Source organism: Emiliania huxleyi, assembly GCF_000372725.1.
Source record: "Emiliania huxleyi CCMP1516 unplaced genomic scaffold EMIHUscaffold_228, whole genome shotgun sequence".
Classification (NCBI taxonomy): domain Eukaryota; phylum Haptophyta; order Isochrysidales; family Noelaerhabdaceae; genus Emiliania; species Emiliania huxleyi.
Genome location: NW_005200351.1, coordinates 109,888 through 123,103, shown reverse-complemented (window position 1 = coordinate 123,103; position 13,216 = coordinate 109,888). Strand labels below are relative to the sequence as shown.

General features: G+C 66.2%; 2 protein-coding genes across 2 annotated transcripts in view; one reads left to right on the top strand and one right to left on the bottom strand.

Moving 5' to 3' along the window:
• The window catches only part of EMIHUDRAFT_114709 (hypothetical protein), a gene marked incomplete at both ends in the record, with an annotated part of 6,880 nt that extends 2,353 nt beyond the window's left edge, over positions 1-4,527 (bottom strand). Inside the window, one exon of the mRNA XM_005779723.1 lies at positions 3,835-4,527. Coding sequence (XP_005779780.1) covers positions 3,835-4,527 — 693 coding nt within the window. The remainder of the gene's footprint in view (positions 1-3,834) is intronic.
• A 1,884-nt stretch (positions 4,528-6,411) lies between these two features.
• On the top strand, positions 6,412-7,696 carry EMIHUDRAFT_457197 (hypothetical protein; the record flags this gene model as incomplete). Its single annotated transcript, XM_005779722.1, has 3 exons — positions 6,412-7,056; positions 7,131-7,244; positions 7,578-7,696. Coding segments are annotated over exons 1-3 (687 nt in total), but the record flags the coding sequence as incomplete, so codon positions are not given.
• Between the last annotated feature and the right edge of the window lie 5,520 nt (positions 7,697-13,216).

Here is a 13,216-nt window from a genome sequence, read left to right as displayed (position 1 = left end):
ACTGCCCCGGGGGTGGGGCCTCACCGCAGCCGGCGACGTCCCGGGGTGAGGTCTCGGGGTGAGTCCCGCGTGAGGCCCGCCCCCCCCCCGTCCTCGGGCTACTGTGATAAGCACATCAAGAATTCTTGAACGGCAATCTCTCACAGCAGAGCAGGCCGGCTGCGGCTCCTGATGTACCTCCGCTTTTGGGTGGCGGTCGCGCGCTGCCGACGGCGCTCGCCGGCGCTACGGCGCTCGCGGCGCGCTCGTGGCGTTCAGGGCGGCTCGCACACGCACACGCACACACACACACACACACACACACACACACACACACACACACACACACACACACACACACACACACACACACACATGCACAGACACACAGCCCCTTCCCCTCCCCCCTCAAGGGCGAGGACACGCACAGGCCGCACCTCTAGTGAGGCCCGCATAGTATGTGGGAGACTCGTGCCGCCGCCCCTGCCACCCCTGTGTCAGTGTGCCTGTGGTAGGAGAGACTGCCAGCGACAAGCTGGAGGCAGGTCGCTAGACTGAGATGAGACCGCCAGTGGATGTGGGAGTCCACCGCGCACCGCGCTGCGAGCCTGTCGTGTCCCTTGTCAGGAGCAGGAGAGCCCCACCTGTCCCCCTGATCGTCCTTCCAAAATCCTGCTCGTGCAGGTGGGGACCCTGTCCTCGTCCCATCCCTCGTTTGGCGTGTCTGTTTTCTTTCTTTCTTTCTTTACACTGGCACGACATACAGACATGGATGCGAAACAACGACAAGACCAAGGCACGGGCAGAGGAACGAGAGAAGAATATAGGGTGGATAAAGCGCCTGTTCACGGCATGGAGGGTGAGCCACGCCGAACGTACCGAACGTAGAGCTGAGCGGAAGGCAGCGGGGGAAGACGACTCCGAGGAGGACGAACCAGTGGAAATCCAGTTGTCAGATGTCACGATGCACCCGAAGGGGACTCCAGCGCCGGCATCATCCGTAGAGGCACAAGTGTTCGAAGAGAGAGTGGACCTGAGCAACCACATGACTGGGCGGCAAATGATAGCAGTGGGCGTCAGAAGACTCGTCCTTGCGCGAGGAGAGCTCGATAGACTCGAGGGGCCAGGATATGCAGCGAGGAGGACGGAGTTGCGCCGAAAGGCAAAAGAAGCCGAGAGGACAAGGGAACGGCAGGCGGCGGCGGCGGCGCAGAACGAGGCAGAGGAGAGCGACGCGACAGAGGAAGAGGCGACAAGGGAGAGCACGACGAGAAGGGGGAGACCGCGAGGTGGCACGAAGGTTGCAGCGAGAATCGGAGAGAGACTGCGAAGTGAGATAGGAAGAGGCGGACGCCCAAGGGTGGGCGATGGCTAGCGCACCACACCCCTCTCCTTAAAATCCCTGTGTGGTGGCGGCGTGCCGTCCTCCCATCCCTCCCTTGGGTTGTCTGTTTTCTTTCTTTCTTTTACACTGGCACGACAAGGGCGCGGACTGGCGCGGACTGGCACACACACCGGCTCACACGCGTGAAGAAAACAATTCGCGCCGCCACCTAGAGTTCTCTTGCCCGCAACCCGATCGCTTTTTCCTCCCCTCTCCGGAGGTGGCTCCTTGTGTCCCGCAGCGCCCCGAGCCGCTCGCGCCCCGCCACGCCCCCAAGACGGGAGGCTCGCTCACGTGCTCCCGCCCCCATGTGGATGTGCAGGCGGCTTTGTGCTGCACCGGCCCGCCGTCTGGCAGACCGCGGGCGAGATTGTGCCCCACCCGACGGGCCCGCTCGTCAACGGCATCTACTGCGCGCCCGCCTCCGCCGTCCTGCTCGGCCAGGTCAACGTCGCGTCCTGACGCGGCGCGGGGGGCGCCGGTCTCGGGTCCCAGTCTCGGCTTTTGAGAGAGGGCGCAGCCGGTGTGTCGCCACTTGCGGAATACGAACCGATTACATGCTTGTTGTGGGATGCGGGCGCCAAGTAGAGCTTGCATTCCTGCAGAGCTGCGCCGGCGTTCCGCGTTGGGCGTTGTTGAGAGACGACGACGAGCACGCCCCCCGGCGGGTCACACTCACAGCTCACACACTCTCAGCACGACACAGCAGTCACACGTCACACGACACCTTCGACAGCGCGTCACACCTCCGCCTCACGCACCCAGTCACCCGGCCGAATGCGGCAACGGACGCACGCCGGCGCAACCGCCCCACGACAGGCAGGCTCGCACTCATGACCCCCCTACTGGCCTTGCGCCCACACCTTGATCTTCCTGGGCAGCAGCTGGTTCGACAGGTCCTCTCCTTGGCCTAGGCAGCCGTCTTCGCCCTCGCCCCAAGCGAAGACAGCGCCATCGGCGGTGAGGGCGAGGCTGCGGTGCCGCCTTGCTGACACAGCGACGATGCGCTCGCCAGCAGCGATGCGCGGGCCAGCAAAGGTCTCCATCTTCTTGGGTAGCAGCTGAGGCTCCTCGTCGCCGTGGCCCAACTGGCCACCGGCTCCATAGCCCCAGGACCAGACGGCGCCGTCGGCGGTGAGGGCAATGCTGTGGTGGCCTCCAGCCGAGACAGCGACGACGCGCTGGCCAGCCAACGCCTCGATCTGCTTCGGCAGCAGCTGGTTCTGCTCGTCGCCGTGGCCCAACTGGCCACGGGCTCCATAGCCCCAGCTGCAGACGGCGCCGTCGGCGGTGAGGGCGAGGCTGTGGATAGGCCCTGCCGACACAGTGACGACGCGCTGACCAGCCAACGCCTCGACGTTCTTTGGCAGCAGATGGTCCTGCTGGTCGCCGTGGCCCAACCGGCCGTCGCCTCCACCACCCCAGCTCCAGACGGCGCCGTCGGCGGTGATGGCGAAGCTGTGGCGGGCTCCTGCCGAGACAGCGACGACGCGCTGGCCAGCAAAGGCCTCGACCTTCTTCGGCAGCAGCTGGTCCTGATCGTCACCGTGGCCCAGCCGGCCTTCGTCTCCCCGGCCCCAGCTCCAGGCGGCGCCGTCGGCGGTGAGGGCGACGTTGTGGCTAGAACCAGCCGACACGGCGACGATGCGCTGGCCAGCAAAGGCCTCGACCCTCTTCGGCAGCCACTGCTCCTGCTGATCGCCGTGGCCCAACTGGCCTTCGTCTCCATCGCCCCAGCTCCAGAGAGCGCCGTCGGAAGTGACGGCAAGGCTGTGCCCGGCTCCAGCCGACACGCTCACGGCGCGCTCGCCCCCCAGCGCCGACGGGAGGCGGGTCGGCGTGTTGAGCCGCGTCACGCCCTCGCCGTGACCGAGACAGCCTGAGGGGGGGGCCAACCACTCGCCCTCCTTTGCCGAACCGCACGACAAGAGCCGCCCCTCGCCGTCGATGAAGAGGCTGTGGGAGAAGCCTGCCGCCGCCCTCACCCGCGGGTTGGCCTCGCGCAGCAATGCAGCAAAACACAGCCACCGCACGGCACAGCTCTCGTCCTCTGGCAGCGCCGGCAGCTCGTAGCCGCGCTCTTGCGCCCGCAAGCGGATGCCCTCCAGCGCGAGCGAGGCGTGGAAGAGCAGCGAGACGGCCGCGACGCGAGCGATGTCGAGGGGGCTGTCGCAGATCGAGAGGGCGCGCAAGAGGAGGTCCGTGGGCAGGTCGAGTAGCATGACTCGCGCGGGTGGCGAGGCGCCGCCAGCGCCGGGCGACCCCTCCTCAGCAGCATCAGCAGCCTCGAGCGGCGAGGGAGCGGCGGCGGCGGCAGCGGCGCTCGGCGGCGGCAGCGGCGGCACGGACTCCGGTGGTTGTGGCACAATCCTGGGGCGCCTGTACGTCTGTAACTCAGCCGCGAGGTCGTCGAGGCGCGCGCGATAGTGCGGCTGGCGCGGGTCTGCTTGGTCGAGTGCGTGCTCTCCCACCAAAAACGGAATCGTCTCGTTAATTCCCTCAACGAGCCGCAGGCTCTGAGCGAAGCGCTCGCGGGCCCGGTCGAGGTCGGCGAGCCGTTCCTCTTTGGACTTGGTGGGGGGGGGGGCGGCGGCGGCGGCATCGGAGGCGGCGTCGGCGTCGGCGTCGGCGTCGGCGGCAGCGGCGGCGTCGGCGGCAGTGGCGGTGGCGGCGGTGGTGGCGGTGGGAGCAGCGGCGGTGGCGGCGGCGGTGGCGGCGGCGGCGGCGACATCGGCGACTTGCGACCGCTTGTCGGCGTCGTCGACGTGGGCAAGGAATTGCGTCATTGCGTGCTCGTCGATCGTCACCCCGGACTGGAGGGCGGAGGCTGCGGGCTCGAGCGGCGAGGAAAAGGCGGCGGCGGCGGCGGCGGCGGCGCGGGCCCCCTCTCCGTCGTCTTCCGATGCGCGCAGCGTGCCGTCGACGAGAGACGCGCAGACGGCGACGCTCTCCGCCTCGAGCGCGACCGCACCCGGCGGCTGCCCTGTCCGCAGCAGGACCCGCTCGACGTCGTTGTCGGCGGCGTTCTGCGGGAGCGCGAGGGTGAGGGTGGCGCCTCGCGGCGCGCCCTGTGGAAGGACGACGCTCGAGCACGCGCCCGACGCGGTCTCGACGTCGATGCGATCTCCGGCCTGCGCGCCGAGCGGCAGCGAGACTCGCAACATTGTCACGCCGACTCGCGCTGTGTGGGCGCGGGCCGAGTTTTTTTCTTTTTTGAGAGAAAAGAAAAAAAGAAACGCTGGCGCAAGTGAGTGTAGCGTGTAGAGTGGTGGTGAGGGGCGTGCAGTGTGGTGTTCATTAGCTCCGAGTAGAGGGGGCGTCCTGCAGTTAAGGGGAAACCCGGTACGCGGGGCTAACCCTCGGAGACCCGTGTTTACTTTATTTAAGGCCCTTTCCCTGCGAACGCGCACCCCCGGGGCTAGGGCTCTCTTGCCCGCAACCCGATCCCGATCATCCGGCCCGCTGGGTGCGCTTCTGAGCTCCCCGGCCCTGGATGTGCGGGATGGCACGCCAGCTCCGGAGACGCGCACGACGGCCACGTTGGATATCGGCCAAAGGTGCGGCCAAGGCTGCAGCAGACGCGCTGAGCCTCGTGCGATAGATAGATGGAGCGGGGCACGTTGGACAGGTTTAGCATCTCTGAGAGCAGCGCGGCGCTGGGATCGTCCTTTTCGCCTTGGTGGACCGCGTACACGGGCGCAAAGCCGTTGGTGCGCTCCCAAGGGAATTGGCTCTCATCAACACCGGCCAGCCGGAGGACGCGGAGCATCTGGTCCTCCCCTCGCGCCTCCCAGTCCTCCATGTAGACTGCGTCGAGCGACGATGCCACACGGTACCCGGCACTCGCATACGCATCGGCGTAGTCGTCCATGCTGACGGCCACGCGGCGGATCCTTTTGCACAGCACGTTCTTGTCGCCGCGGCGATAGAAGCTGCCTCCACCATTCCTAAAGGTGCGGCACAGGCCGTCGGCGACGGGACGCATGGACGCCGCTAGACGGCAATCATTGTCCACGGGCATGAGTGCCGCGTACAGCCCGAGGACCGTTTTCGGCCCACCCAGCCTTTCCGACTCCGCCGCGATGGAGCTCAGAGGGGCGTCGCCGTAGACGCTGCGTTGGCCCCAACCAGGGCACGTGGCTGGCTCTGGCAAGACGTGGGCGTCCCAGCTGACCGAACGCGTCACATAGTGACGATACCAGCGGAAGGGCTGCAGCTCAGGGTCGCAAAAGACCAGCAGCACCGCCGCTGACGGATACGCGCGGAGGAGCCGAGCCGCGAGCGCCTCGCTGCTCTCACGTCCGCCTGCAAAGTCGCCCAGCACGGGAGCTTTGGCCATCCAGACGAGGCTGTCGGATGGGATGACCCCCGGGTTGTTTGCCGCCACAAAGGCGACCGGGGAGATCACGTCCGGGTCGAAGAGGGTTTCGGCTCTTTGCGGCCACCGGATGTTTGGGTGCAGCTCCGAGTAGTCCTTCACAGCGTTGGTGCCGCACTTGCCAAATGCGGGGAGGAGAAGCGCAGGGCCACACAACGGGCCTCTGCCAGGGACGTCGAAGACGTCGCAGCGTTTGTGGACGGGAACTTGCGACGGCGGGTCTGACATCCTCTCCACCGTGGTGGTGGCTCGCCGTGCCGTTGATGCGCCTGCTCCGCTCGATGCGCCTGCTCCGCTCGAGGTGCGGAGGCCGCAAAGGATGCGGGGGCGGAGACTCGCCGCGGAAAGTGCCCGCCGCAAGGCTTCAAAGAATCCGGTTTCCCTGTGCGCACTGGCGAGTAGAGGCACACGCACGCACTCTCGAGGTCTCTTGGAGCGGAGCCCCGGCGAGATACCCAATGGGTGTATGGTTCTTGCACTTGTGCAAGATTGGGCGTCTTCTGCAGCAGCGTTTGTGCCCCGTTTGTGCCGCGTCCCGTGCCCCCGAGTTCATTTTATAATCCCTTCTGCAGCAGTCCCTTTGATGGGGCGAAGACCCCTCGAGAGGGGTACCCTGGGTCGGCGGGGCCTCTCCTCGCCAGCCTCGCGCCTCGCCAGAGGGTGCGAGAGGCAAACCTCGGACAGCCCAAACCGTGATCCGACCTGCTGCTCCGACCGTGCTCGAACAGGGCTCAGCGGCGGCGGGAGGTAGGATTTTCCCAACCTTGTTCCGACCCCTCCTCTTCCGTAGTCATACACGGACGCTCGTCGACAGCAAGACAGGGCAGCCGCACACCGGAGCGTTCAGCCGGCGTATCGCATGTCCGCGAGCGAGCAGCCGATCCCGGCAAAGCCGCGCCTCTCGTGGCGGGGCGTGAGCATGCTCATGGTGTCTGACATCGTCGGCACATCCGTCCTCACCTTCCCTGCCGTCGCCGCCGAGCTCGGGTACGCGCTGACGGTCCTCCTCATCGTCGGCCTCTTCCCGGTGACCGTGTACGTCAGTGTCCTCATGGCGCGAACACACGTCCGCGTACGCGGCATCGACAGCCTCGGGAGCGCTGCGCGGCGCATCTTTGGGCCGCGGTACGCCGGCGGCACCTTCGCGGTCGTGTACGGCTACACGCTCCTCGGCAACGCCTCCTACCTCCTCGTCCTCGGCACCTCCCTGCAGGGCGTCTTTTACGACGCGCGCCTGTGCCTCGCCGCCGCGTCTGGGCTCGGCGCGCTCCTGCTCGCGCCTCTCGTCGTCGGCCTGCGGCGGCTCGGCGACTCGGTCGCGCTCTGCTCCTCCAACCTGCTGACATGTCCGGGACACGTCCATGACATGTCCGAGACATGTCCCTGCAGGTCGCCCTCTGCTTCTTCAACCTGCTGCTCGTGCTGCTCTGCGTCGGGGTCGCGTTTGGCGAGCTCGCCGCGCGAGGACGGCCGCCTTGCGTCGAGACGCACGCGGTGGCGCAGGCGATGGCGACTAGCGCCAGCAGGAGGGGGGGCATAGGAGGGGGCCTTGCTCGTTGGTTTGCCCGCACCGGCGTGCATTGCCACCACCCGTGGCCGTGCCCGCACCCGCGCCCGCACCCGCGCCCGCACCCCCACCCGCACCTCCACCCCCACCCCCACCGGAAGCGGCAGCCGCAGCCGCGCCCCCGTGACATTGCGGGCGTTGCGCCGTCGTCACGGCTTCGATTTCACCGCACTGCTTGACATATTTCCCCATCTCTCCCCATCTCTCCCCATTTCTCCCCATTTTTCCCCATCTCTCCCCATCTCTCCCCATCTCTCCCCATCTCCCAGGGCCTGGACTTCACCGCAGTGTTTGGCGGCGCGACCAACCTCGTGTACGCCTACGCGGGGCAGTGGATGTACTTCGAGATGATGACGGAGATGGAGGCGCCGGCGGACTTCCCAAAGGCCTTCCTCCTCCCCGGGCCCGATCATGCGAATTGGTGTATCAACCAATGACTGGATGACTGAAGGCCTTCCTCCTCTCGGGCCCGATCATGGTCGGCCTCTACTTGCTTGTGGCGTGCCTGGGCTACTACTACCTCGGAGGGACGCCCGCAGGCAGTGACCTTCCCTAGACCTTTCCTAGACCTTTCCTAGACCTTTCCTAGACCTTTCCTGGAAGGCTACTACTACCTCGGAGGGACGCCCGCAGGCGGCGCCGCTTGCGGCGCCAACCCCGAGGGGAGGGAGAGAGCGCCTCAACCCTCACCCTCACCCCCCCCCCCCCGCCCCCTCGTTGCCGCGCAGGTAGCCTCGTGGAGAGCGTGCCCGCCGGCCCGGCCTACCGCGCCGCGCAGGGCCTGCCGCTGCTGCACGTGACCTTCCCTAGACCTCTCCTAGACCTTTCCGGGCACCTTCCGGTAGGCCTGCTGCTGCTGCACGTGACCATCGTCTACATGGTCAAGAGCGTCGTGCTCGCGCGCTCCGCACACGGCAGCTTCGCCGCCCCTGCTCTACGGCGGTGCCGGCCGCGCCACGTAACACGCAGCGAGCGACCCACACCCACACCCCGTAGGGCGCCTCGCGCCCGCCGCCGCCGACGCGCGCGACGCGCGCGGCTACGCGCGCCACGCCGCTCTCTCGCTCGCAATGCTGCTCTTCTCATACGGCGTGACGAACGCGGTCCCCTTCTTCGAGCCGCCGCTGGCGCCCCTCCACGCATTTCTTTTTCCAGTCTGTCTTTCTTTTTTCACAGGTCCCCTTCTTCGAGCCGCTGCTGGGGCTCATCGGCGGGCTGCTCTCCGGCCCGATCAACTTCCTCCTCCCCGTCGCCCTCTACCTCGGCGCCCTCTGCCGCGACCTCGGCGCGACCGCGAGAGAGAGCGACGAGGCGGCGGAGGCGTCGCTCCTCCGTCTCGCGCGGCTCGGCCGCGCCGCCTCGACCCGGCTGCCACTTGGCGAGCGGATCGGCCTCGCACTGATTGTCGCCTTTGTGCTGGGGACGATGGTGGTCGGGACCTACTCCACCGTCACCTCCCTCGCCGCGCGGTGGAGAGAGCTCGGAGGGCCGTTTGCATGCCACCCGCTGGTGCTGGTCAACAATAGCGACCCGTGCGGCGGGTAGTCCAGGTAGTCAGAGAGAGGGCCGTGTGCCATTTGTGTGTGTTAACCCCTAAACGGCGTTCCTTGACATCTGCCAAAAGGGTTATTTTATTCCTTCGCAGGACGCTGGTCGGAGCGACGGCCGATCCAGCACGAGTCGTCTGAGCTCCTCGATGCCAGCGCGCGCCGCAGCGCCGCCGATCACGTGCAGCCCAAGTGCGCGCCGAGAGCGCGAATGCACGGGGAGTGGGAGCAACGTCACAGCGTGTCTCCCCCACCGTCCGAGACCCGACTGCACGCCCCCGCTCCGCGCAGCTCGCGGCTGGCGTCGTGTGTTGTGCTGACCAAGGAGATGGACGGCCTCACTGCGCTCGTGCCCGCCTCCAACGCGGACCTGAGCTCATGTGTGCCGCCACCGCTCGCGGCCACTATACCAACCCCCTTCTTCCCGCCGGCCACGCCTTGCGCCTCGCGCCCACCTCACCCCTGACTGCCCCCCCTCCCCCCCCCCCCACCCCAGACATGTGACCGGTGACCGGAGGTCTACTTTCGCGGCACACGAGGATCTTTGGCTTCTGGCGCCCGATCTTGTTGGCTACCGTAGGGCCAGCGGCACAGTCACGGTCAGCGCTTGGCCCCCCCACGCACCACACGCCTCGTGCAGGTAAGTTTAGGCATAACTGAGACTGAGTCGCGCTCTGCAATGAGGAAAACGAGCTCGCGAGTATTGCGATTGGCCATTTGGATATCGTCTGTGTTAGCTAGCGTGTTCCTCTCATTCTAAGGGACAGAACATGAATGGATGAAAACCACCCCTCAGACCGGTCCCCTCAACCTATGTATGTAGGAAGTGGAACCAGAAGATTGGGGGGGGGGGGCAGGGGGGGGGGTACGACGGTACGAGTTGGTGTGTATCGGCTCACGTGGACCGCCACGAGGCGCTCGGGAATGCGGAGGAGGCCCTCGGGGTAGTAGGCAAACGCGCCGCCGCTTGGCCGCCAGTGCCGCTCGATGTGCGCGTCGAGCGCGCCAGCCACCGAGTGCGCGCGCCCGACGTGGGCCACCCTCGCGCGTCCCCATGCCTCGTCGTGCCCCTGCAGCGCCACCGTCTTCTTGGCGATGCGCTCACGCTGCGCGCGCCACGCCTCCTCCTCGCGCGCCCGTTTGCGCTGCCGCTCGGCTTCCTCCTCGGCCGCGAGTTCCTGCCATCTCGTCGCGTTGCACTCGACCTCGCCCTTCCTTCTCGGAATGCGGTAGAGGAGGGGCTCGCCACTCGCCCCGACGCGAGCGGTACCGCCGGCCGCGCCGCCATTCGCGCCGCCCGCAAAGGAAGCAGCGCAGCCGCCAGCAGCGCCGCACGCGACGCCCGCAAAGGAAGCAGCGCAGCCGCCAGCAGCGCCACACGCGACATAGCCCCCAGCGTAGCTCGCGGCAGCCTTAAAAATTCGCTCTTTTTCCAACGCCACCCGCGCCAATGGCCTGCCACCGCATCGGCGCCCGCGTCTCGGGCCTCTCGCCAGCGCAGCTGTGCGCCATCATCGAGGCGCAGGCGGGCGCGAGCGACGCCGCGCTGCGCGTGGCGGAGGAGCACGCCGCACGGCTCGTGGAGCAGCCCGAGTGGGTGCTCTCCGAGGTCCTCCTCTCGCCGGACCTCGCCCCGCACATCCTCGCCCAGCTGCCGACCAAGGAGCACGCCGCCAAGGGGACGTGCCGCGCGTGGCGCCGCGGCTGGAAGGAGACGCTGAAGAAGCGCGAGAGGCCGCGCCTGCTTGTGATCGGCGGCTACAGCAACGGCGAGTTCCTCAACTCGCTGGAGCGGTACGACCCTTCCACAAATGAGTGGGAGGAGGAGGCGATGGCGCCGATGCCTTCGGCACGAAGTTTTGTCGGCACGGCGATGCTCGATGGCAAGCTCTACGCGGCGGGCGGCAGGGTGAACGACGAAGGTCACGGCGCACCTTCCAACTCGGTGGAGCGGTACGACCTGGCTGCGAAGTCGTGGGAGGCTGTGGCGCCGATGGGGACGCCACGCGAAGGTAACGGCGTGGCGATGCTCGACGGCAAGGTGTACGCTGTGGGCGGATACAACCTCGACGGTGTCATCAGCTCGGTGGAGCGGTACGACCCGGCGACGAAGTCGTGGGAGGCGGTGGCGCCGATGGCGGAGGTGCGGTGTGATCACGCCGTGGCGGTGCTCGACGGCAAGCTGTATGCGGTGGGCGGACGGGGTTTCGGCTACAACACGCTCAGCTCGGTCGAGCGGTATGACCCTGCGTTGGATGCGTGGGAGGCGGTGGCGCCGATGGCGGAGGCGCGGGACTCTCACGCCGTGGCAGTGCTCGACGACAAGCTGTACGCTGTGGGCGGAGCCTACGACGACGGCCGCCTCAGCTCGGTCGAACGGTACGATCCCGTGACGAACGCGTGGGAGGCGGTGGCGCCGATGGCGACGGTGCGGATCCATCTCGCCACGGCTGTGCTCGACGGCAAGCTGTACTCTGTGGGCGGCATCTTTCATGGCGCCCTCAGCTCACTTGAGCGATACGACCCCGTGACGAACGCGTGGGAGGAGGCTGCGCCGTTGACCACCGCACGATCTTTTCATGGCATCACCGTGGCGTAGGGTAAGCTGGAGGGTGGACGGTGGAGAGGCAAGTGAAGCTGTTTCTGTGCCAGCGCGGCCTGCGCGGGCAGCGCGGCTGGATTTCCTTCTGAAAGATGGGGACGACTCGGCATGCTCTTTGGCACGGCTATGCTCCCACAGACGAGCGACGACAGGACACAAGGGAGGTCTATCTTCATTCTATATCTACTTCTTTCTAAATTTTATTGCATATTGTACCGTGGTGCGGCTTGCGGTTGCCCGAGCTCAATATTTTTTATCGCGCCTTTCCCGTTCATGCACATGTTGCATGTGCATGTTGTGCTTGTGGCGGACGCGACCATGAGCATGAGACGGAGAAAAAAACTTTCCTTTCGAGAAAAACTTGAACACGCACGCCGATGTCAGCGTGCCAGGACATGTGCACAAGCCTGGTCCGAAACTCGTACGTTCGAGAGAGAATTCGGCTTCGGCACGAAGCAACTCCATGTTCGTAAAGCCTGTGATTCCGGCGCTAGGGCGTTGGCGATGCCCGGTGCGTGGGCCTGGGTTTGTAAGACGGACGTTGTCGCGTTGGCCTCTCATACATGCGACTGCTCAGACCGCGAGCTGCGGTAGTTGCCCTCGGCTGTGGCGCATGCGCGGTGACCAGGCACAGAGTGCTGCCCGCATCGGAAGGCACGGAGAACCCGCTCGATCGCCGCTCGATGGTCGAGGCACACACCCGCGATATGGTCCACGCCATCCTCCGGCACCAGACGCTCAACATTGCCTATCTCCCGGATACCATCGAGAGGGAGGTGTACAGCTTCGCCATCGGCGTCACGTACAAGTACCTCCTGAAGTGGACAAGCTACCTCCACGGTGTGAGCTTTCTCAAGCACCAAATGATCCTGGAGCTGAAAGAGGACTTTGACGCCGATGCGGTGGTCGCCCTCATGGCAGCCGAGACCATCGATGTGGCCCGCCTGGAGCAGGTGGTTGACCTGATGCTTTCCAACAAGGAGCTCAACATCTGGGTGATCCCCGACGCCCTCGAGCGGCGCGTGTATCTCGCAGCGCTCGCAATCATCTTCCAAGCCCTTCAGGCCTTTGCGAGGTCGACGAGTGTGGGAATCTCGGGTCATGAGCTGTCGCTCAACTTCAAGGCAAACTCCAACTGGAAGCCGGAGGACGTCGTGGAAAAGATGCTGACCGGAAACAGCGCCGTGATCGACGAGCTCGTTGACGACCACCTCTCTGCGCACAACATCCTTTGGATCCCGGACGCGGTGGAGAGGGCGCTGCTTCGCAACCTCTACGCGCTGGTGCCGGCGCTCATCGACTCTGTTCTGGGCAAGGCTGACCTGCGCCTCCTGGGCAACTCCATCAAGATTCACCTGGAGCCGCTCGAGCTGGGCGGTGGCGGGGCGGGATCGGCAGCGGCCGCGGCAACGGAGCTTGAGCCCGGTGCCGTGGGGTTGGTGGCCAGAGAGGGAGGAATAAGGAGGCGACTGAGCACGTCCGAGGCAGTGATGGTTGGCTGGGTCGGGGGCGTTGTGACGGGGCTCCTGCTGGGACTGCTGCGATGGCGCTGATGCACGCAGGCGAGCGGTTGCACGATTCGATGCATGATCAGCTGTGCTTCCCGCAGCAGAAGGCGTGGATCCGCCCGCGTTGTGGCCCGAGTTGGCCGCCTCGATCGGCTGTGGGCGAAGCGCCAAAGGGGAGGTTTGAGGGCGTCTCAGGTTTGTTGATAAAAAGCAGGTGAGGATCGGACCCCAGCGCCCCAATTTGATTGCCG